At 47.3% G+C, this 25380-nt stretch overlaps 1 protein-coding gene across 4 annotated transcripts in view; it reads left to right on the top strand.

Annotated features, from left to right (window-relative positions):
* The window catches only part of CAMK2B (calcium/calmodulin dependent protein kinase II beta), a 312498-nt gene that overhangs the window by 271004 nt on the left and 16114 nt on the right, over positions 1-25380 (top strand). For 2 of the 4 annotated variants that reach the window (XM_036748941.1, XM_036748940.1), the window contains 2 exons: positions 4539-4583; positions 8778-8826. In XM_036748941.1, coding sequence (XP_036604836.1) covers positions 4539-4583; positions 8778-8826 — 94 coding nt within the window. Of the gene's footprint in view, positions 1-4538; positions 4584-8777; positions 8827-13927; positions 14057-15060; positions 15190-17139; positions 17269-25380 lie in introns of all 4 variants that reach the window. The other 2 variants (XM_036748943.1, XM_036748942.1) reach the window with 2 other exon arrangements.

The raw sequence follows: 25380 nt of genomic DNA, 5'->3' as shown, positions 1-25380 counted from the left end.
CTCAACACTGGGTTGAAGAAGAGAAAGGTTAAAACTCACTCCTGGAAAAGGTTTTGTTTCCTGTCTTGAGTATGGAGTATGGATTGGGTTCGAGAAGCAGTGTGGAAGGTCCTGGGTTCAAATACTGCCTTCCTTACAAATGTGACCTTGGACAAATCACTTCCTCTCTCTAAGCCTCCATTTCCTCAGTTGGAAAATAAGTGGGCTGGACCTAGATGGATTCTGAGGTCTCTTCCAGCTCTTGATCAATGACCATATGGGAGGGAGGGGCAAAAGCTCTGAGAGCCAGCTTGACTCTAAATCTATAGATGATACTGGAAGGGGGCTTGAACTTGTGCTGTTTGTCCCCAGGGGACAAAACCAGAAGTGATAGGCTTGAAATAGAAAAGAGGCAAATTTTGACTTGATGTTAGGAAGAACCTTCTATCAAATAGGGCTCTCCAGAAGTAACATAGGCTTCCTCAGGAGGTGGTGACCTCCCCATCAGTGGAAATCTTCAAGCAAAGGATGGGGCATATTGTTGTGTGGGGCATATTTTTTGGTATAGCCACTGAGGTCCCTTCAGATGCTAAAATTTAGAGATCCTCTGGATAGTGTGGAATTCTTAGGACCCACACATCTTAGTTACCTGGGTCCCACTGTGGGAAGCTCTCCAGGAAAAGCTGAATCAATCTTTAGGACCCCTGTGAGGGGAGTAAATGCTAAAGTCCACCTCTCTGATGGGAGGGAGCCCACACTTCTGGCCCCTCCAATTTCAAGGTCACAGGGAGTACAAAACATATTCTAATGATTCCTATATTATTTCTCCCTCTATGAATGAAATGTTTGACAATATAGGGAATGTTGGAATGAATGGTGTTCATTATGAGGCATTACCATCTTATCCAGAAAGCAAGGGGGGAATTCACCCAGCTTGTCTAGGCTCATTTATCATCTTTGCCCCTCCCTTTTGTTAGACTTGAATTTCCCTATTGGAAAAGTTGGACTGATAGTCTAGAACAGGGGTAGGGAACCTGCACCTCAAGACCACATGTGGCCCTTTGGGTCCTCAAGTGTGGCCCTTTGACTGAATCCAAATTTCACAGAACAAATCATTTTATTAAGGAGATTGTTCTTTGAAGTTTGTATTTAGTCAAAGGGCCTCACCTTAGGACCTAGAGGGTAACATCTGGCTTTGAGGCAGCAGGATACTTACCCCTGGTCTAGAATCTCCCAAGTACCCTGGGCCAGTATCTTTCAGTGGGTTTTATTTCCTCCCAGCAACAAGGAGAAGATATTTCTCAATAGGGATGCCCCTTAGCCAGATAGTCCCGATGAATCAAAACCCTGGTCCAGGGCCAGGAACAATTTCTGGTGGATGAGCAGCCCAGGAAGCCTGTTGGTCATATGCCTGCATCAATGCAGGCTGGGGGACTTTTTGTAGGGAAAATATCGTTGATCTGGGCAATCTCCTGTATTTATCTGGAAGGCTGTCTTCTTAATTTAGGGATTAGAAATTGTAGCAGCGTGAGATGTTTAGAAAGGGTAACTCTCTGGAAACTAGCAAGGCTGAGAATGTAGCCGTCTCTGGGGAGAACATCTCTCTGGGTACTATTTCCCATGTATTCCCATCGCCCCAGGCCAAAGAAAAAGTTAGAAAAACACACTTGGAAATAGACCCTGGAGCTGGCAAACCAATGACACCCTGCCACCTAGTTACTGCTCCTGCCTCTCGTTGCAACTGAGCCTGCTTCTTCATTTGACTTCAGAGTTTCCCCACCCTATCAACAATGGGAGGCAGATACCCTAAACATGAATTGTTCTCTTAAAACTGCATAAAATGAAGGGGAGTCAGCTTTGTCACAGCTGTTTTTGGAAGACTGAAGCTTTGAGTGTGGACCGCATCCTGCCCTGGGGTCCCTGAAAGGCTTTTGAGCCTTAGATTGGGGATGGGGGTTGTCGCTCTCAGAAAGAGAGGAGTAGACCTGTCCCATGAAGTGTGGCTAATCCCAGGCCTAGTCAGATGTCCATGGTCATACTAGGGTTCCCAGTTTGAGGGGCCTCCACATCCCAGCAAAAATGATGTGTGCCTTTTGACAAGAGAGGTGATGTATTCAGGTGCAGAATGAGATGTAAATATATTTTGGGGCATGGCCAATGCAGAAATTTTACTTAACTATACATTTTTGTAACAAAGTTGTTTTTTTTTTCAGTTTTTCTTCTTTCAGTTGGGGGTGGGAATGAGGGAAAATATTTTGTTTATTGAAAAAAAAAATTAAAAAAAATTAAGGACCATACCTCAAAATTGTAAGAACACTGATGCAGTCTCCTGGAGCCAGGTATTAGGGCCAGAATCAGTCAAACTCTTGCCTCTTTTCTAGCCCCTGGGCCCAGAGCTGAGTGAGGTAAAAGGCAGAATGGGGATGAGGATGTCACATGATGCCACTTTTTTCTTTGACCTCATGAGCTTAGACATTTTATAATAGACTCTAGATTTTCTTTCCTTTCCCCACAGACTGAGCTAGGGCCTGAGGAAAGAGAGTCCTGGGACAGGAGCATGAGTGGTGGGGACCTGGCAAAGGCCTATCCTAGAACCCCTGGGAAGCAAGAACCAGCTGCTTTCGATACTTTGAAATTTTTTTTAAATTTGATTTCATCTTTCAGTTAACAAGCATTTGTTTTCTCTCCCTTCTACCCCTCCAATTTAAAGGAAAAGAAAAATAAATCCTTGTATTAAATATGTATAGTGAAGCAAAACAAATTCCTACTGTGTCCATGTCTAAAAATGTATGTCAGAATTTCCCTTATTGAGGGAAGATGAGCCAAGGCTGCCAACCCTTCTCCAGCCTCTGCTTTTCCCCGGCCCATACATGACCACCTGATTTCCTTTTTGCTTTTACCTGCTACTAACAAATTAGACTAAATATACTATTCTCAGGGCTGTCCTTGCATCTGATATGCTATGGATGGTCAGTCCTGCCTTGCAAATTAGCTACCAAACTACCTGTTCCAGGCAAATACCAATGAATCCTGGCCAATGGTCAGGAATGCTTGCTACCTTTCCTTTATACCCAGTGTGCCTCCACTGAGCTGGTAAAGATGGCATAGGCTGCTGCTGAATTTGCAAGTATGTATCTTACAAAGGTGCCCTAAGCGTACAGAGAGTAAGTAGTACCCTCTTCTGACTAGTCTGCATACACATCAGCAGGTCTCTTGATCACGTGAATATATTTTCATCAACCTGGTGTATCACTCAAAAATGTTATATATATTTATTTTTGGTCAGTTGATATTTTAAGTAAACTAGAAACCTTATTCTTACAGTGAATTTTGTTGAGAACAAATCACCCACAGATTTAATCTGTTTTGCAAATTGAAATTTTCATATACTGGGTGGGTTTGCTCAAATTGAGACATACCTGTATTCTCTCCAGTTAAATGTGATTGTGGCTGAGAAGTTTCTTTACCTTGGGGCTCCATCTAGCCCCTTGACTGTGCTTTGTGGAAGAGCACCTCCAAGGAGATGTCCCCTAAAAGAGTTTTAGTCCCTGGGATTGGGTGGATTGAGTGCTATGAGGTGGTTTGTTTTGCTTGGTGAAGGTCTGGAATGAAGTCCAGAGTCTCACTCCTCAGCTTGAGTCCCACAGTGCCATTGAGAACTGAGGGAGCATGGAGGCAAGTGTTTTGGTTCAGAAAGAATGATGCTTTGGGGGATTAGAAGCTGAGCTGAAAGCAGTGAGCCGCAAAGGAAGGAGTGTGCCATGTACTCTGGTCCCTAGCACCATTTTGTTTTGCCATTGGGAGACAAGCCCCAAGTCAAGTTGGCTCCATTTGGATTGGGTTTTGATGTGGCTTCTGCAGACATGACTGTACAACTCCAAATAAGGGCATTCCATGGATTTCCCTTACCCATGCAGCCATTGCCAAGAGCCCCTATCCAGATCGCCACAGCTGTAGCTCCAAGCCTGGCACTATCCACTGCCTTGTCCTGCCCCCTGGGAAAAGCCTCTGGAGAGGACCACCCAGACAGTGATGAGGGAAGGGAGAGGAAATCCTTCTAAAGCAGACCCCAGCAGTGACCCTGGCATTGGGATTAGACCCCTCCTTTGGCTCCTCTCTGTCCTCACAGCAATCTATTATTCTCTGCTCACCTACATAACATGAAATGCTTCTCTCAGCCTTGAGTGAGCCCACAGCTATTGTTTTCATGCTCTTCATCCCTTCTTCTCTTCTCTCGAGATGGGTGACAATCTTTACATGGTTTGGGATATTTTTTATTTCATTCATGTTAATTCAATTCCAAATTTCTCTTCTAGCCTTACTCTGCCACTCTCTGTTTTGAATCATTTGTCTCTCACTGAACTAATTACTTTTTGCTTTCCCCCCTCCTCCATTTCTACCTCCCTCCTGCTCTTTCCTGAACTTCTTTTCATCTCTCTCTCTCTCTTTATCATGCTGTCACCTCTCCACTTTTCTGTCTCTTCAATGTTTCCTTTTCTTTTCTATTGGCATCATTTCTTTTTTCTCCCTTGTTCTACCTCTCTTTCCTTCCTCTGTAGGAGCCTCAAACCACCGTTATCCATAACCCAGTGGACGGGATTAAGGTATTGCTGCCTCTCTTTCCTTCTCACCCTTTTGGGAATTTCTGTTTTTTCTCTTTTGTGATTCGGTACCCAGCTAGTTGGGGTCACTGTGTAACTGTGCTATGCCCCTGTTTCCCTCTCAAAGCAGACTCTGGTCTGTATGGTTTTTGTTTTATCAGTGTCTTTCTCTGAAACCTCAGTGGGAGAAAAGATTCAGCTTGGGGTGGTTAGTGGTTAGGAAGCTACAGGCTAAGGAGAGTGTCAAAAAGCCCCTGGAGGTCTCAAAATTAGTTAGATGGCATTGAGCTTCTGGGGATCTGAGCACTGGACTTGGAATCAGGAAAACCTGAGCTCAAATCCTGCCTCAGACACTTACTAGTCATATGACCTTAGATAAGTCACTTAACTTGTCAGCCTTGGTTTCCTTATCTGCCAAACTGGGATAGTGATAACACCTATCTCACAAGGTTGTCATAGAAGTCAAATGAGATAACATATAAAGCACTTTGCAAACTTAAAGCACCATATAAATGCTATTATTATTATTAATTTCTGTCTAGCCTCCAATGAACGACATTATCAGTGAATGACATTAACCAGGGCATATGAAAAGGAGCTCAGCATTTGGGACTCCCCAGGGCTGTTCTAGTGAATATAGCCCTTCAGGTGGAGTTGTCAGGGCCCTTTAATTTCCGGGGCTAGGGGCTGATTTATGGATGAATCCATAGTTTCGGGATAGAGAAGGTAACTATTAGTTCTCCACCCTGTCCTCTTTGCCCAAGCTGTCTAAGGGCAGTAGATGAGAGGATGGTCCTCCACCCAGGCCTTTTGGTCATTAGAGATGGGATCCTAGGGGGGATGGGCCCAGAACAGCAAGGGAGTGGGTTGGAGAGACAATGGGGAAGGTAGTAGGGTGCTCCGATTGGCCGAGGGAAGCAGCACCGTGCCTGGCCCCTCTCCCACTGCTCATGTACCGTGTCCACCTTGGACAAGCCTGCTCTCCTGCCCTCAAATGTTTTCTGCTCAAGAGACTTCTTCTTCCTGTCCACTTCTGCTCCACTCTGATCATCAACTCACGTCAGCGCATCGGCATAACCATTGCAGGGGAGGAAGCCTGAGCCTTGCAGGGGCTGCTTAGGTGGTAGCTCAACAGGAGGCCTTCCCTCTCCTGGTGCCATCCTGTCTGGCTGCCGTGTGCACACCTGCACTCCCTCAGGAGGGCTAATCCTACATGACAGGCAGTGGGGTATGATGTTAAGAACCACTGGATTTGGAGCCAGAGGACCTGGGGCATTTGAATCGAGGCTCTGGTGCTCACAACCTCGGAGGTCACTTCCCTTGTCTGGGCCTCCATTTCCCCATCTCTAAGGTAAAGCGATTGGACTGGAAGATCTAGGTCATGTAGATGAGCTCAGAGGTCCTGTATTCCCAGTTCTCTTGGAGATGAACTTCTAAAAGTAAATGCTGAAAATGGGGGTGGTTCTCAAGCTGGTAGCACCTATCCCCTTTACTGTGTGGTATTCAGGATCCCCTGGTGTCTCTGAGCCTCAGTCTTCTTTTGGATGAGGAGAGGCTTGGACTAGGTGGTCTCTGAGGTCCCTTCCAGCTCCACAGTTCAAGGAGCTTGCCCTTTCTGAATGAGGTGTTCTTCAGGGCACATGCATGCATGTGTGTGTGTCTTTGTGTCTCTCTGTGTGTGTCTTCTGTAGTCTGACTGTTGTTTTCCGCAAAGAGGAATTTTCTCCCGAGAGTAACCCTTGCACCAAAAGGGTGGGGGGAGCTGCCTCCTCTTTGTTTCCTGCAGCCGAGGTCAATCAACAATCATTGATCAGACATCTACAATGTGCCAGGCACTATGTTAGGCTACCGGGGCATGAGAATGAAGAATGAAGAATAGATCTGGTGCCTGCCTACAGTGCTTGGATTGGCTGATGTGTGGCATTGAGCATAGGTCCTGGCAGCCCTTCTTCAGAGACTCCCCCTCACCCAACCTCCTGCCCAGCTTCCCCAGCTTAGCAGTGTTTTATTCATACAGGGTCTGGAAGTCCGTTGTTTAGGGAGCAGACCCAGCCCTCTCCCTGCCCCACCATTCCCACCCCAACACTCTGGGCCAGATCAGTCCCACCAGCATAGGGTAGGGCTCTGCTTCCCTGAAGGCTATTGACCACCACCCCTTTTACAAGAATCAGGAAGACCTAGGGTTGAATCTTACCTTAGACATGGTCTTACTATGCAGCCTTGGGCAAATCACTTAAACCTCTCTGAAACTCAGTTTCTCATCTGTAAGAGATAATAACAGCAGCCTTCACGGGCTTGTGGTTGTTCTGAGGCTCAAGTGAGATGATGTGTGTAAAGCCAAAGGGTCATACACAAATGAGAGCCATTGTTGTTATTCAGAAGGACAGCACAAGTACTTTATGACAACTGAGTGATGCGCTTAACCCTGGGGTTGGTCTGAAGCCCCCAAAGGGCCTGCACCACTGTCTGGCCGAGGAGGACACTAAGCCAGAGCCCATTTACAGTCTTTGCTGTTACTACCATTGGAAAGAAAAGTCCCGACTCTTTCTCTGTCATCTTAGTTTCTCTCATAGATAAACCTTAGTTGTGAGAAAGAGTTCTGGGGCCACAGGGGAGTGTGACTGGCTTCTCAGGGACCTAGGAGACCAGGCTGGAATCCACACAGGTACAAGCAGAGAAAAGCCAGAAGACCTCAATGAGGGGTCCAGGCCCAGGAGAGATGCTTTCCCAAGGTATCTCTCGTCCTCTGTGTGGGTTCCAGCACAACTGTGTGAATCTCAGTGGCTGTTCTCCCATCCCCTGGCCGCTGATGGGTGGTTCCCTCGGCCATTTCTGGGGAGTTGTAGGCTCACAGAAATGTAGTCATACCGAGATTAGCCAGAATGTACACACAAAGACTAGGATGCTCTGCTAAATTGAGTTTTCTGGTTAACTGAGGGTTTTGCTCTTTCTCATTTCAAGCTTTGTGTTTAGAAGTTCTAAAGCATCCACTTTCCTGCCTGAGCAGGTAGAAGCCAGTAAATGTATTTGTCTTTTTGATGAGTCATGGTTTTATGGCCTCAGAATCACTGTCCTGAACCTCAGCTCTGCTCACCTGGGAGCCTGTATGGGGTTCTACCATGGTTATAGATACAGAAGGTAGAGGAGGTTGAAACTGATATTCCTTGATTCCCAAGGCATTCCCTGAAAATTATTGGGGAGTTTGTTGTTTTTAAATAGGCCAGTGTTTCAAGGGTCCATCAGCATAATAGGCACTCTGTCCACTGCTTAGAAAATAAGTGTTGTTATCATGGACAAATTTGTTGCTCCATGGCCCACATCAAGAGGAGCGCCTCCGACCTTAGCTGGGCCGGTCCCCAGGAACCTCATGGGCTGCTGCCGGGCTTGCACCTGAAATAGTTTCCAGTGTGGTAGGAGCTGTCAGAGCTTCTTTATGCTCCATTGGCATAGCCTTCAAAAACACGGGCTCACCCCCACACTACAGTGAGGTACCAGAGAGGCTGGATGTTAGTGGGTGTGGGGGGGGTGGTCCTCAGTGTTGTTGCTCTTGTTTCAGAATTCCTGATATTAGCCCATTTCCTTGCTATTGGCTTCTTTTTTTGGAAAGCTGAGGTTCTATCTCTCCAAAAAGGAGAAAAAAAGAGAGAGATAGGGCCCAGCCAGTCTATTTTATTTAATTGAGGTTTTACTGTCCTCTGTCCAGTCCCGATACATGTGTGTGTGTGTGTGTGTGTGTGTGTGTGTCCGTGTCCCAAATTCTTCCTGAGCCACTTTCCAATTTCTTCTTCTCACTGGATCCTAAGGATAAACAGGGGGAGGGGGTTTGGAGAAACAAGGGAAGCTTCTGGGAGATGCTCCAGACCTAGGGAAAAGTGGACCAAAGGCTCAGAGCTTAGCTACAGGCAGCTTCTTCCAGGTCTGTTGAAGTGTGGGCATTGCTCTATGGAGTTCCAGCAAAGGGACTCGGATCTGAGTGGGACTCTGCTGGAGCTCACAGCAAGACCATGAGTGATGTTGCTACTGAGGGGTAGCTCCTTAACCAGGCACAGGCCTCATCCAGGAGAGGGCTGTTTTAGCTTAGTTGGAGACCACTCCATCCTGTCTGCCAGCTGCTCCAGCTCCGTATCCTATGGCTACCTCTGGTCAAACTCCTTTCTTTTCTGTCTTTCTCATCTACTCCCTGTGTACTCCTTCTAGGAATCATCAGACAGCACCAACACCACCATAGAGGATGAAGACACCAAAGGTAAGGCCCCTTGGCTGACCTTCCACTGGCCAGATAGGCAGGGAGGGCCAGAGACTGCAGGCATTTGAAGGGGATTGAGAGGGTTGGAAATACTTTGGGCTCTGGCCTTGAGTCAAATAGTAAGAAAAGCAGGAGAGGGTAAGAAGCATCTATGAATGAAAGACAAAGAGAACAGATTATAGGCTGCTCTGGGTCACCTTCCATTTAGACTGTAGTTGTGAGATGGGACTGGGGAGCTACGTCAGGGTGTCTGAGTGCGTGTGCCAGCCTAGCAATCCCAGGACTTAAAAAAAGGCAGCAGATTGATTTCAGACTCTGACAAAGGAAGCCCAGAGTGACTCCCAAACCAAAGGTTTCCTTAGGTCCTACTGTTACTTTCTATCTGTCAACATCGCCCAAGGGAGCAGAGGTGTCACCATTGGGAACGTATCCTCACCTATTTGCCCCGCTCTGGCTTCCCCTTGAATAGTTTCTCATCCACTCAATGTATGTTACCAAGTAGGTCAAAGTAAGTGTGAGGTGTACAGGGAAGAATACCTCCAAAGACCTCCATTCAGATCTCATCTGTTACTTGTCAGCTAGGTGATCCTGGGTGAGTACTTCTGTTCCTTGGGTCGGGGTTTCCTCATCTGGAAAAGGAGAGGGTTAGACTTCATGGATGATCGGTAAGGCAGCCGCTTTCAGCTCTAAATCCTATGAAACTATTCAACTCCTTTCCTAAGCTAGACCGGCTGTAGCAGCTTGTGCCTTACCCCAGCCACTGGCAGCTTCATACCTGTAATCTCAGTTTTAGAGACCTTATCTTTCACTTCCTGGTTCCCCAGCTGACTTTTCTCCTGGGTCCCCTCTTTTTGAGGGATGATGGATCTGTTCTTGGTCCCCGAGGAAGGAAGGCCTTTTCTGTATGGGTCTTTTAAGGCTTTCATTTAGGTTCATGCCAAATGACAGGTCAGGAAATCCCCTCCCTGGCAACCTAAATCAGGGATTCTCGACCTGGAGTCTACGGATTGTTCCCCCACCCCGAAAAAAAAGTCCATGGATAAATTTCAGAGGATTCGTGAACTTGGATGGGGGAAAAATGATATCTTATTTCCACTAAGCTTTGGTTTTCTTTGTGATTCTGTGTATTTTATTCATTAAAAACATTCTTCTGGGGGCAACTAGGTGGCGCAGTGAGTAGAGCACCAGCCCTGGAGTCAGGAGGATCTGAGTTCATGACCTCAGACACTTGACACATGTACTAGCTGTGTGACCTTGTGCAAGTCACTTAACCCCAATTGCCCTGCCAAAAAACAAAACACAAAAAAATTAAAAAAAAAAAACAACATTCTTCTGAGAAAGTATTCATAGGCTTCACCAGACTGACACACAAAAAAGGTTAGGAAACTCTGCTCTAATTAACAACAATCCCCTTTCCCCCTTCTGGAGGAAGTGGGCTTCACTCAGCCCCTCATCTGCATTCCTGCCTCCTTGCTCTCAAGCAGGCAGGCCTTTCCCAGTGGCCCCACCATGCAGCCCTAAAACTTGTCACCCGAAGACCTTCCCCAAAAGCTTTCTGCCCCTAGACCCATTAGAGTGTCTCAGATCTCAGGGACACAGTGTCAGGTTCCCATTTCCGGGAGTCCTATCCCAACATTCTCAGGCTTAATATTAGAGAATCAGCCTGTTGTGGTAGGGGAAGGAGCACTGGACTAAATGTCAGGAGATCGGGCTTGTGTTTCTGTCTCCACCACTCGTGACCAGTGTAATCTTAGGCAAATTTCTTTGAGTTGCTGTTTTAAAATAGGGATTATAATATGTTACACTGCCCCTCTCAAAGCGTGTGACAGGTGGGTGGCACAGTGGATAAAGCAATGGGACTAGGGTCAGAAGGACCAGAGTTCAAATCCAGCCTCAGGCACTTACTAGCTGGGTGACCTTGGGCAAGTCACTTAATCCTGTTTGCCTCAATTTCCTCATCTGTACAATGAGCTAGAGAGGGAAATGGCAAACCACTCTAGTGTCTCTGCCAAGAAAACCCTATGGACAGTATTAAAATGCTCGAAAGACATGCCATCAGAAGATGAGCCCTTCAGACTTAAGGGCCTGATATACTGCAGTCCATGAGGTCATGAAGAGTTGGACACAACTGAGCAACATAGGTCAATCAATAGGTGAGCATTTATTGAACAATCACTCTGTGCCAGGCACTGAGATTTCAAAGACATACCTTCCCTCAAGGGGCTGTACATTCTCTATGGGGATACACAAGTTTATGTAAAATACACAAAAAGATGCAAACTAGAAAAAGCTATATAAATGAATAGCTTCCTGTAGTGTTGTCCAGATAAGATAATGTGGGCAAAACCATTTTGTAAATTGTAGCACCTACATAGACCATAAGATGTCTCTAAACCCCACATTTATGTTGTTATTATTCCTTTTACAACCATATTCTCAAATCCACATATATATTTGAGGGAGCTTTTACCGTGGGGACCAGCCTAGAAATCCATTCTCTGACCCCATGTCAATTGCCCTGGGACTCTCCCTTTATCCAAGCCTTTCTTCACCCTCATCAGAGCTGGGATGAGGGTGTCAGTCACATGGAACCCCCAAAGGAATCCCTAGTGCTTGAAGGCAGGAGCTGTGGCATCAAGGAAGGGCATTAGCAGGTACCCAACCAACCCTCTGGTCTCACCTCTCAACTGCTAGGAAATACCCACTCTCTCGGGGTCCCATGCCAGCAGCAATTGGATCTCCCTTTAGGGGAAGACTGAGGCCTCAGAGAGCCGATAGAGGAAGCTGAGACCCCAGAAGTTGGCCCCTTGGCTTGGCCTTGGGAAGAGCATAGGGAATCCTTGCTCAGTGACCACTCCTTGGGTATGTGCAGCTCTCCTAGATGATATGACTCGGCTACCTTCAGTCACATCTCTGCTGTTAGGATAGGGGTAAGGCTTTTGTTGTGCTGAGATCATAGGAGTGAGAGCTGGGAGGTATGGGAGTTATTCAGAGTCATAGGTGTAGAGCTGAAAGGAACCTTGGAGGTCTTCCAGACCTTTTACAGAGGATAAAACTGAGGCCCATAGAGTCACTAAAGCCCTGGCCATCTAGCTGCAGATCTAAATCTTTTTGCCACGGGACTGCAATACCACAGAAGGCTAATTTCCTGCCCCTCCTCATATCCTAGGCTCCAGAATTTTCTCCAGTGTGCATTCATTCTTCTACCACAGCCTCGGAGTGGGAAGATCCTCCCTCCAGGATCAGCCTACATGAGCCATACCCATTAGCCCCCTACTTCTTCATCTGAGCCATAGCTGATGTTAGGGGTGGGTGGAACCAGATGGGCCAAGGAAGAGAGAGGCTCCCTGACTCAGCTTCTCTCTCCTTGGCTGGGCAGTCTCAGACAAGTCATCTGAACACCCCGAACCTCCACATTCTCTTGTGTCAAATGGAAATTATAATGTCTGTGTTGCCTACCTCACAGGGCCCTTGTGAGGCTCACAGGGGATAATGTTAAAGCAGCATATACATGCCAGTAGTAGTGGTGGTTATAATAGCCAAAAAAGAAGAAGAAAGAAATCAGTCCTGGAGTTCTTTAAAAACCCTGTCTCTCTTTTGGGGAGGCTATTCTTTTTGTATTTGTATTGTATGTACTGGTAAACCAGTAGCCAGTGTATTTGTATTTCACTAAACAGTGTGACCCAGAATAGGTGGAAAGAACACTTGATTTAAAGTCGGAGGACCTGAGGTCGTTTCCCAGCTCTTTTTTATTGAAATAAGTCACTTTCCCTCTCTGAGCCTCAGTTTCCCCAACTATGAAGTGAGTTAATTGGACTGAATGATCCCTAAAGGTCCTTCCCTTCCAGCACTAAAATCCTCTAATCCTCTTGCCCTGCCCTACGCTGTCTCTCGCCCCAGAAGGAGTCCTCTCTGTCTTCCCAATTAAGGCTACAAGGTAGTAGTTGAAATCAGTGACTCTCTGGGGACTTCCCTAATGAAGGAGTAAAAGATGGCATTAAACCACATCTGGAACACTTGCTCGGTTTTGGGCAACGTGGTTTAGAAAGGAAGTTGAGAGCTGGAGAAAGTCCAGAGGTGGCCAATGAGGGGATGGCAACATCACGGTCTTAGAGTCTGTGTCACATGAGGATCAGCTGGAGGAATTAGGGATGCTTAGACTGAAGAGGAGAAGACTCAGGGGAGACATCGTAACTGTCTTCAAATATATGAAGGCAGGGCTGTCGTATGGAAGGAGGATTAGCCCCAAAGGGCAGAACCAGGAGCAGCGGGTGGACATTGCAAAGAGACAAATTTAGACTTGATATTGGGAAAAACTTCCTAACAAATAGTGCGTCCATTGCTAGGGGGAATGGGCTGCCTCAGGAGCTAGTGGGCTGCCCTTCTTTGAGGGTCTTCTGGCAGAGGCTGGAGAAGCCCTTGTTGGACATATTTTAATAAGAATTCCTTTTCAGAGATGGGTTGGACTAGTTGGTTGCTAAGACCGCTTTCTACTCTGGAAGTCTCTGTGATTCTGTGAAGACTGTCTTGTTATTAAATATTAGAGGTCCAGCTGGGACTTAGAGGCGGGTCCCAGGCCATAGAAATGGCAATTCCCTTGCCCACTAGCCCAAGACCCATATTCAAGGACAACTTTGCCTGGAGACAACAGCTCTGAGGAGGTTTTGCATAGGGGAGAGTGGTGTGTCAGGGTCACTGGGAGCTCCCCACTTTCATTTCAGCTAAGATTTATTAAACTCCTATGGTGTGGAGCACCATGGTAGGCACTGGTGTAACAGCCCCAGCCCTAGTGTAAGGTCAAGGTCGCAACCAAGGACACCAAAGTTAGTCCCAGGGATGGAACGGCCACGCCTACACTCTACCCAAGGGCTGTCCCTGGCGAACCAGTAGCCAGTGTCTACCTCACTCCTTCACTCACCCCTCTCCTCTGAGGCCCAGCTGGGTTAGGGATCCCTGATGGCTGGTTCTAGGCTGTACCTTTGTCTTCCTGTGCATTTCTCTTCCCTCACTTTTCTCATTCTGTTTATACCTTCCCAAGCCCCAGACATCTCATCCTCTGCTCCCTCCTCCTGTTCACTCTTATCTGTTTGACCTTCACCAGTCCCCAGGATCTCTGATATTCTAAGCTCGGTGAGGAGGGGTTCAGGGCCTCCGGAAGCTGAGGGGCCTCAGCCAGCCATGCCCCAGCCATGTCCGTCTCCATCTCTCCTAAGCTCCCTGCCTGTCCTGTGTAAGTAGTTGCTTCCCTCCCCCAGGTGACTTTAGAAATGGTGCTTCCGCCCAGTGCTCTGTTCTGGGCCCCAGCCAGCCATGCCCCAGCCATGTCTGTCTCCATCTCTCCTAAGCTCCCTGCTTGTCCTGTGTAAGTAGTTGCTTCCCTTCCCCAGGTGACCAGAAATGGTGCTTCCGCCCAGTGCTCTGTTCTTCCCTGTAGGGTTGGCCCATCACTACGGGAAACTTCTGAGGAAACCCAAAGGCTCTCTCCCTCTTTGGGAGCTGCCACTGCCAGAGACTGTAGAAATCAGGGTGCTTGTCCTGTGCTGCCTTAGAAACTAGTAGGGAGCACAACTAGCATCTCCAAGCAGGATTGTGCCTTCCCTGGAGGGGTGGTGGGAGCAGAGCTCATGAGGACTTCTCTAGCCTCTGGCATCCGTATACCTAGGGAGACACTGGCACCTGATTATAGATGTTAATCGAACGATCTTTGTTCTGCATGAGGCAAGAGGCCCTGACGGCCTCAAAGCTGAACAGCCCCTTGGTGCCTTCCATGAGCCTCAGAGCTCAGAGAGAGAGAGGAGTTTCTGCTTCCCCAGTGACCTCGTCTATCCCTCTCCTTTATAATCTTATCCTTACTTCCCTCCCACTCTTTCAGGGGAGAGTGATCTGAGGGATGGGTTTCTGGAAGGCCCTTCCCCTTTCCCCTCCCCAGTCATCTGACCCTATCTCTCACCCCAAGGGTCCACTTTCAGATGTGAAGCCTAGGGTCCTTAAGATGGGTGAACTCTCCCTTCCCCCCCCCAATCCTTTTCTTGAGAAGTGGGTTTGGGGCCTCCTAAATGTAAAGTCTCAGTTATGCCCAAGTACTCTTTCTTGTTTTCCCACTGTCCCTCAGATGGTCCCAAACAGCAAGGCCGTCACCCAGACCTGATCTCAGTCTTGCTCGATCTCTCCTGCCTGTCGGTTTCTCTTTCTGCTCCGGACTCGGGGTTCACTCTCTCATCTGTTTTACCCCAGCCCCCAGGATCTCTGAAATTCTAAGCCCAGTGAGGAGGGGTTCAGGGCCCCTGGAAGCCGAGGGGCCACAAGCAGCCGTCCCCCAGCCTTGTCCGTCTCCGACTTTCATGAGCCCCCTGCCATTCCCATGTAAGTAGCCAGCCCCACAGCGGGGCCCTGCTGCTTCTGGTGCCGTGAATGACCTGGACAGGCTGAGCCAGCTACGCCCACAGCTCATCCCAGCTTCTCTTAGATGGCCGCTGCCAACGCCTCCCACCTGCTTTCCTTCTAACCTTTGCCCAGGCTGCCTACCACGGGGCCCCAGGCACCAATTGTGGAGTTCACCTAGACACCAGGAAGGTGTTCTTGTCCTCCTTGAGGTGCTATCCTAACCCCCGTGGGCCTGCTGTCTGTCTTCTCTGGTCCCCAGACTTAACCCAGCTTTGACTAATCATACTCACCCCACCTCTCCCTTGTGCCTGTTGAGGATGTCTCAGGCCTTCACAGCTAGAGCTTTCCAACCATCCTCAGCCTAATGCCCTGGACTCTTCTGCTGTCCTGCCTCCGGCTTAGAGTCCCCACCTTGGGGACTAGCCCAAAGAGTGACCCCCTAGAGAGATGGGCCACAGTGAACTCCTGAGATGGGAGGAAAAGGCCACTTTAACCCTCAGCTCTGATAGCCCCACCAGAGTAGCATAGTGGGAAATATAGCATACATGAGTGTATGTGCATCTTGGCCTGACTTGCCAAGAAGTTAGAAGATGGGACAGGAAACAAGACTTCCAGAAGGCACATCCTTCCCCATCCTCTACCCACAAGTTCCTGGACCTGGAGTCAGGAAGACATGAAATATTAATTGCTGTGTGTCCACTCAGTTTTCTGAGCCTCAGCTTCCGAGTCTTTAAAATGAAGGGGTTGGATTAGATGACCTAAATCTCTGATCCTGTGACTTCCGAAAGGGGAAGGGCCTTCCAGAAACCCATCCCTCTCCCTCAAAACAAGTCAGCTCATGTTATCTGAGCCCCAGGTGCTGAAGTTGAGATGGTGCTTGGTCTGGGCTAGGGCAGAGGGCTCCTTGGTTTTCTTCCTATCCCAACCCATCCTGGAGCTGAAACAACCTGCATCGTCAGGAAATTCCTTCTTGATCTCTGGTCCAGTCTCTCTTGCCCTATTAGGGAGAAAGAAAACTTTCTTCCCTGTGGGACCCCCACTTTATACAGTTGGTGGGTACCTGTTGTGGGGAAGAATTATAAATCAGAGTTTTTTGTCAACTGAATCCTATTTCCAGGGCACCACAGTAATGAGATATTTAAAGATGTGGCTAAAGTTGTATATAGAAAAAACTAATCAGCATCCCTGATTTATGCTAAGCCTGGAGTCACAGGATCTCAGTGCAAGTCCTGGCTCAGTTACTTACTACCTGTGTGACCTTGGGCAAATCTCTTCATGTCTCTGGCCTCATTTTCCTCATTTGTCACATGACAGGTTTGGACGAAGTGGCCTTTAAGCCCCTCCTAGCTTTAAATGTATTATTCAAACAATAATCTTTTTTTTGGTTCAGGTTTTCATATCTTGAATTGGCTTAATTGGAGGGGATAGGGGATAAGGTATACATTTAAGTGTAATGTGCAGAGAAGAAAGGAAATCAACTGTTCATTCTGGCTTGGAGTAAGAAGAGATACCCTCTTGCTGCATGATCTCATTTGCCTTCATTGGGCATCACTGGGTCCAACCTATTTCACCATTCTGGCAGGTACTCTCCTAGGCCAGGAGATGCTCCCACCTCCCTGCTGCCCTCTAACACTCCATCTCTGGAGGGTTCTCAGAACTCAATTCTAACTTGTGTGGCATCTTGCTCTCCTATTTGGTCTGCCTTTAAAGCTTGACAGATTAATTCTGCCTAACATCTGAATAATTCCTTCCTTCCTTCCTTCCTTCCTTCCTTCCTTCCTTCCTTCCTTCCTTCCTTCCTTCCTTCCTTCCTTCCATCCATCCTTCTTCTTTCCCCTAGCTTGGCTTCCTGTGCCCATCCATTTTTCTGATTCTGCTCATACCCTCTGCTCCTATATCTTGTTCACCAACTTGTCTATTTCACCCCAGCCCCCAGGATCTCTGATATTCTAAGTCCAGTGAGGAGGGGTTCAGGGCCACCGGACGCTGAGGGGCCCCAGCCAGCTGTGCCCCAGTCCTGTCCATCTCCATCTCTCCTAAGCCCCCTGCCCACCTCGTGTAAGTAACTGTCTTTTAGGTGCTCCTGCCTGCTGCTTTGCTGTATTGGCAAGCACTGGTTTTTAGAGGCCAGCCATGGCTTTTCCGTCTGTGAGACAATGGAGGGGGGACGGGGATAAAAAACCAAGAAGGTGCTGGGCGCCCAAGAAGAATGATACCAGGTAGGCCTTTGTTTCCATACTGGTGCTCTTGTGAAGAGGAAGGAATAGACTCTGAGATCTTGGGCTTATTCCATTACTTACCAGGAGGGTAGAGATGGAGGTAATACTAGTGGAAAGAAGGTGCTATATATTTACACGTGTGTGTGATCATACATGTAACTGGAGTGGAGGGGAGGTTGTATATAGGCAGATAGCCAGGCCAGCATCTGAGAGTGTGGGGAGTCATAGTCTCCCCAGGAAAATTATGGACATGTCACAGGCTCTCAAAGTGTAGAAAATAGTTCTAGGATTAGAGAATCACGGATTTGAGCTGGAGAGGACGTTTGACCCAACCCCCTTGATTTTAAGGGGCTTTTATTTAAGGCCAGATAGGTTGGGGGACTTATTCACAGGTCCTCCGGTCCTCTGATTCCAGAGCCAGGGTCTTTCCAGGGTATCACACTGCTTCTTATCAGATCCATGGAGCAGACAGAAGTGGAGTCTGAGGAGCAGGGTGAATTTTATGTATGGAGGGACAGGGCATGTTGGTGCATATAGGGATGCAGTCGGGTGGAGGGTGAGGTCTAGCCACTCTGAGGTAGTAGGTATGCAACAGCAGGGCTGAGAGACCCAAATTTGGGGCAGCCAGAAAAGGCTCTGGCAGAAGTGTAAGTGGAAACCCAGGTTGAGGTGGTACAGGTCAATCTTCAGGGTAACATGTTGTTGATGCAGCATGATGGAGTGAGAGTCTGGCCCTCAGGTAGCCAGTGGGCATTGTGCTAGAGCTCTCCTCCTCTCCAGTGGCCCAGAGCAGTCTGGGAGTTGAGTCTGGGTTGTTACCTGGGCCACCTCTCAGCTTCGTGAGCCTGGTGCCTGCCTGCTTGCCCTGAGCAATCCAGAGTGACAGTATCACTTACAGGGATGGATGACAAGATGGGGCACCCACAGCCACAGGGAAAACACCAGGGAGACAAACAGAGCTGAGATGCTCTCTGATAAGGAGAGCTCGCGACAACAGGGGAGACCAAAGTACGGGGGACAGGGGACAGGAATGGCAGGGCGCTCCTCAGGTAAGCTTCTCCTCTGGAGGAGATTTTACAGGGAATTCTGCCAGACAGGGCCAAGCCAGGGCTAGCCTTGGTCCTCCTCTTGCTCTTGCTGCTGCCAATGAGCCCGAATGAAGCCTCTCCTGGGGGCTTCCTAAAATCAAAATTGTTGGGCTTGGGGAGAGGATCAGCTTGCCATGGCGCAGAGATACAGAACTGACCTAGGACCTGGAGCTGATTCCCCTTGGGAAGATGGGACTCCGTGGTGCTTAGCTCATATTAGACACTTAATAATGGCTTGTTAACCAATTGACTGACATGTCCCAGAATCAGTACATAGAAGTTGGGGAACAGAGATGCGTTTACAAAAAGAAGAGGAGGAGCAGTAGGGAGGAATAGACAGATCGGAAATGGACTGAGGAAATAAAGCCGGGGAGGGAAAGCAGGAAGGGGAAAATGCATGGTGGGTAAAGAGGCGGGGAGGATTTTGGAGAATAGAACTGTGCACTCGCACTTGACAAAGAAGGCAAGAGGGAGGCAAAGTGTGGGGGAGGGGAGGAGTGTAGCACCTTCACATATACCAGAAAAGGGAGGTTGGGGTGGGAATGTAGTGGGGTGTAACAGCCCCTTAAGCCTTCCAGAGGGGAAAGCACCAAAGAGAAATGAGGCTGAAATGCATGGAAAGTTACAGAATTCCAGGCAGGGATGAGAGCTTTGGTCGGTTGTCTGGCTGCCCACAGGGAGAGGAATGAGTCTGTTCCACCTCCAGGATGAGGAAAGCAATAGGATTTCTGTGCCCGAGATGCTCAGGTCTCCTGGAGTGCTAGAGACGTGGCAGAGGTGATAAAGCAGCAGAGAGATGGCCAGAGGGCAGGCTTGGTGATGGTGGGCCTGCAGCAGCCCAAGATAGAGGAGGAGATACAGGAGGAAGTAGAGACCTGCTCTCTGTCCCTCCAAGAGCTGATCTGCAACGACAGACTGGCATCTGAGCTCCTAGGAGGCAGAGAGGAGGGGAGGGGCTCCAGGAGAATGGCAGGGGAAACTCTGAGCCCAGGCCTGCTGAGAGGGCTGGCTGAAAGGGCCATTTCAGCATCGTCCTGGCGCCAGACGCCATGTCTGTTTCACCAGAACACTCCAGAGTGAATGCCGGCAGGGCTCTGCCACCTTGGCTGGGTTTCTCTGCACAGAAACTTGTGTTTGGGGGGAGGAGGAAGTTGAATCCTGTCTTTTTGAGCTAAAGACAAAGGGGAAGTGAGAGCCTGCCTGAGGATCGTCTGAGGCAGGCTTTCTGTCACAGAACTAGGAATTCCTACCCATTCCTTAGAGGGGAGTGTTTTGGAGATTCAGCATTAGGGGCAGACATAGTACTTAACTTTTAAGAGCGTGCTCTAGGGTTGACTTTAGGGAAAGCCAAGGGTACCTTACCTATAAGTGTAGCGAGTGCAGTTAAGATAATAATTATAGAGCTAGACAGAGCTAAAAAGGACCTAAGAGACCATCGAGGCCAATCTCTGCATTTTACAAGAGAGAAAACAGATATTCATGAAGGCTTAGTGACTTCCCCAAGGTCACATAGACAGTAAGCATCAAAGGTAAAATTTGAACCCAGGCCCTCAGACTCCCAAACCAGTGTTCCTTCCCCTGTCCCATGCTGCCTGTAATACTAACAGTTCACATTTATATAGTTTTAAGTTTTCATATTTATACAACTTTAAGTTTTTAAAATACTTTAGATATATTGTATTGTTTGGGGTTAGGAGTAGTGAATTAGGGAAAATCTGGTATTAACTGGGTAAAGATTCCTGTAAGAGGTGACCTGAGATTTGGAGGGAGTGAGGGGAGGCATACTGGGGAATGGAGGTGGTTCAGTTCTCTAGGAATGAACTTGTCACAGCTTAGAAACAGAAGAAAGAGAAATCTGTGGGGCCCTAAAAGGCTACACAAGCGCTTTCTATTGAGGCCAGTGTGGCTAGAACTATGAGGAATCCGGAACCCTGAATGGGAAAGGAACCAGCTCTTGTACCTGTCCCTGAGGTCTAGGGCCTCACTCTTTAACTTACCTGTTGCTGTTGATTCTTCCTACAAAGAGGCTTCGCCTTACAGTCCTCAATGCTCTTAGGCTACCCTGTTTAGTATCCCTCTACCACTGTTTTGTCCTCATTCAGCCGAGCCTGGGGGAAGCTAGGAGCAAAGGTGGGTTTTTGTACACATTTTGTATTGCACTTCTTGTCTCCCCCCACCCCCCATAGACTGTAGGCTCCCTGAGGGCAGGCATTGTTTGTTTCACTTTTGCCTTTGCATCCCCAAGCACCTAGCAAAATGCCTGACCCGTAGTAGGTGCACAATAAATGCTTGTTGATTGATTGGTACAAATTGCAAAGAGATATATTTAGGCTTGATAAAAGAAAATCTTCCCAAGAGTTTAGAGGTATCTAAACAATTTGATACCTAGCAATTGAAGATATCCAAAATAATTAGGCTCCCTAATCTTTTGAGGAAAGTGGAATGAGCTGCCTTGGGAGCTGTTTGGGGGTGAGGACCTTACGGGGGGTCTTCAGGCAAAGGCTGGAGGACTACTTTTGGAGTGGATTGTGGGGAAGAGTCTTGTTTAGGTATGGGTTGGACTAGGTGATCTCTGAGGCTTCTTCCACCTTTTTACCTTCTAGGACAGGGCTGTCCAAAATACGGCCCGCAGTATGATTTTTATGCGGCCCTTGCTTGTGGGTTTTAATTTTCACGAGCAAAAAAGTAAAATAATGATTTGCATGGAATGTGTATTAGATTTTTAAATTCCATCACTAATAAATAATCTCCTTGATGTTAATTTTCTTTGGTGTTTTTAAGCAGTATTATGGACGGAACGTATCGCATGGAATTTTCAATCCATCTGTGGGATGCATTCCGTCTGTACGAGGCAGACTCCTACCTTTGTACAGTTGTGTTGTGGCTTTGTTGTTTTGTGTTTGCTTTGGCACTTCGTGCCTTCGCCTGTCGTGTTGCTGACACGCATTCCCCCACTTTCTATTAGCGTACTGTATTTTTTGTTCTGGGTGCAGCCCTCGAATACTTATTTTATTTTAATGCGGCCCTAACATAACCTGAGGTTGGACACCCCTGTTGTAGAAGTCTATGGGTATTGCCATGTTTCTCCTTAGCTCAAGTAGAGACTGGACTTTTGAAGGGAGTCTCTATCATATAAGAGAAAGAAGGTAATAGAAAGGACAGAATTTGTAAAGAAATTTAGGGAACACAATGAACCAATCACAGAGCACAGGTGTCTTTTCCCAGGAGGTCCCTTAAGTACGTTTAGGGATTAGTAAAATAAATCTTCTAGTTGTGTGGTGTAGTAGAAAGAGCATTGAATTTGGTGTTGGAGGACCTGGATTCAGATCCTGGCTCTTAACTTACTAGTCATGCGGCCTTAATCACTTCCCCTCTTGGGACCCTCACTTTCCTCGTCAATAAATGGAAGGGGTTGGACTGGATCATCTCTAAGGTTTAAAATCCCGTGCTCCTGATCCTCACTGGCCTGTGTGGCTCACAACTTTAGCCTGATCTCACCACCTGGCCAACTACCTTTTTGCACTGGCCTGTTCTTTCTTGAGTGTCTTTTCTATGATAATAACAGATAACACTTAGATGGTACTTCAGAATCTGCAAAGTGCTTTACACACGTTATCTCATCTGACCTTCCCACCCCAATAAGGTAGGTGCAACGATTATTTGCAGATCGGGAAACCAAGGCTTAGAGATGTTAAGTGACTTGCTCAGTGTTTCCTCTTGTTCTTTGGAGCTGGTGTCCTTCTGGGCTCCCCCACGGGGACTTGCAGTTTTTCATACTTGGCCCCGTTTTCAAGACTTTACCCAGATTAGTCTCATGACTCACTTTCCTTTATACCAAGAAACCTTTACCCAGGGTTATGATGGAGCGCACTCAGGCAACGTAGAATATTGCTTCCTACCCACTGACAGCTGGAGGTTTGAGGAGATAGGTGGGGTGGAGAGCCTTGAAATTCCTGGTTCAAAGTTTGCAGAATATGGCTTCAGGCCCAGAGAGAGCTAAAAGACAAAGTGAAAGTATCTAGAAGAGGAAGAAAGGTGTGGGACCAGGGGTAGGGCCGATTAGAAGGAAAAGGAAAAGTCCAGAACTGGCTTAGAGAAAAGTAAGCTGGAGAAAATTTTGCCAGTGTTGGAAGTAAAGTATGGAACAGGAGAGCTGTTTGCAAGTGTCTGAAAGACTGTCTTGTGGAGGACCAGTTAGACTTACTGTGTTTAGCCTCAGAGAGAAGAACTAGGAACAGTGGGTGGATGTTGCAAAGAAGCGAATTGAGTTTAATCTTTGGATAAGCTTCTTAACAGTTAGAGCTAACCTGAAATAGAATCCACTGTCTCTTGGGAAGTAGAGGGTTCCCCATCATTGTAGGTCTTCAAACAAAGGTTTCACGAATGCTTTTTGGGTGGGTTATAGTGGCGCTTTCATTTGGGTATGGTTTGGGGTAGATTGCCAGTGAGGTCCCTTCCCCTGATAAGGAAATTGGGGCTCAGGGAGATTAACCTAACTGTGGTCACAAAGGTGGTAAGTAGCAGAGCCAGAATTTTTGAACTCAGGTCCTTGAATCCAGTGTTCGTTCAATCAATGAACAAGTATTTATTAAGTACCTACTATATACCATAGCTCTATGCTAGGTACTAGGGGTAGGAAGACCAAAGTAAAACAATTCCTGCCCTCTTCCCTAGTGCTTCCATGATTCCATCTAATTTCTAGAGTGTCCTGGATCTCCTGTCAAAATGGTGTCCTCAACAGTGGATTTAATTCAACCAACATTGGTTAAGCACCCATCTATTGTATGAGGAGTTTCTATAGGACTCTGGCTTTCCTGTCAAAATGATGTCCTGAACAACAAATTTAATTTCAATCAACATTTATTAAGCACCTGTTGTATGAGGAGTTTCTATAGTACCCTGGCTTTCCTGTCAAAGTGGTGTCCTCAACAATGAATTTAATTCAACCAACATTTATTAAGCACCTAAGTATTGTATGAGGAATTTCTACAGGACTCTGGTTTTCCTGTCAAAATGGTGTCCTGAACAACAAAGTTAATTCACAGAACATTTACCAAATACCTATTGTTTGAGGACCATTCTGGGTATGGGGGAGGCATACAAATTTTAGATATGACCTACCCCTTCCTTCAAAGTGGCTCATGGGTCTGAGAATAAAGATAAAACGCATGTATAGGTGGATTGAGTACACACAGATGTATGGTGGGTGCATTAAAGAGATGCTGAATAAAGGGCTCCATTGTATCTGAACAGGGAGAGAACATCGATGATGGGAGAAGCAGAGGAGGCTTCCTGGAAGAGGTGGCAATAGGGGAGGAGCGGCTTTAAAGGATGATTGGAATTAACAGGCAAAGAAGGAGAGAGAAGGCATAGGGAATACTATGGAAAATGAGGAGAATATTACAGAGAGAGAATAGTTCTGTGTGGTGAGGAGGTAAACTCCTTGGGGGTGGGACTTGCTCACTTGTATTTGTAATCTCTGTTCCCAGCACAGTGCCTAGCCCATATGGGGCTTCCTAATTCCCTGTTGGCTGATCGATTGGTTTGGCTGGAGCTTAGAGTGGAGAGGGATAAAATGAGAGAAGACTGGAAGGGCCAGATTGTGGGGGACCTTGTGTCAGACCAAAAGCATTTATACTTGATGTGCTGGGCAAGGGAAAGCCGCTAAAGATACTTGGAGCAATGGTTGAACTAAACTCCGAGGAATGGTGTGAACCGAACCTTGAGCAGTGGTGTGAACTGAACTTTGGGCAATGGTGTGAACTGTGCTGTGTGTAATGAATATTAAGAGAGATTTGGGGGGCAGCTAGGTGGTACAGTGAGTAGAGCACCTGGAGTCAGGAGGACCTGAGTTCAAATCCAGCCTCAGACACTTGACACACTTACTAGCTGTGCAACCTTGGGCAAGTCGCTTAACCCCAGTTGCCCTGCCTTCCCCCATATCCCGCCCCCAAAAAAAGAGAGATTTGTTCCTAGAAAAGAGGCATAAAAGTTGGCTAGGATGGGACAAGGCCTGCTACCTGCCCTGGACCTCTCTAGCACAGTCCCAGACAAGTCTGATGCCTTGATGGTGAATACCTTAGAGTTATAATGAGGAGAAAATGTCTTGGATTTAGAGTTCTTGAAGCTTGGAGGGGCTGACACTTGATTTTGCCCTAAGTGGGTTTTGTGTACATCTGGTGGGAAGGCTTGGTTGACTTGCCTGGGTGTAGGGCAATAGGCACCACAGTACTTCCAGGCTGTAGCCAAGCTTCAGGATGCCTGGGTCCTCACTGCAGCAAGGCAATCCTACTCCTCCTCCCTCATTAATTCCCTGTACCACTCACTACAACAGCTTTTCCAATTTCTCATACCCTCCCTTTTTCCCAGCTAAGGACTTCACCTTATACTTTACTGGAAAAAATTGAAGCCATTCACTAGTGGACAGTGCCCTCTTCTCTCTTTTTGTCATCTTACATCCCTTTAGCATCATCTCCCACCAGCTTTTCCTTCATTCCAGTTAGGTGGCACAGTGAATAGAGTCAGCCTTTGAGTCAGGAAGACCTGAGTTCAAATGTGGCCTTGGACACTTCATAGTTGTCTGACCTTGGGCAAGTCACTTAACTTTTTTCTGCCTCAGTGCACTCATCTGTAAAATGGGAATAAGATGAGATAATACGTTTAAACAAAACAAAGCTCTTTGTAAACCTTAAAGTGCTTTATATTAATGCTGGTTATTCCAGAATTCTGATGATGAGGTTATGTTTATCATCTCTATGTAGGTGACCAAAATCTATTTTTTAGCCCTGGTCTATGTCTTGAACTGCAGTCCTGCATCACCATGCTCCCAAGGTGGGCGATTTTAGTGTCATCTTCAACCCCCC

The sequence above is a fragment of the Trichosurus vulpecula genome, chromosome 3 (assembly GCF_011100635.1).
Source record: "Trichosurus vulpecula isolate mTriVul1 chromosome 3, mTriVul1.pri, whole genome shotgun sequence".
NCBI classification, from domain to species: Eukaryota; Metazoa; Chordata; class Mammalia; order Diprotodontia; family Phalangeridae; genus Trichosurus; species Trichosurus vulpecula.
Note: the sequence above shows the minus strand (reverse complement) of the source record. Positions and strands in the feature narration are given on the sequence as shown.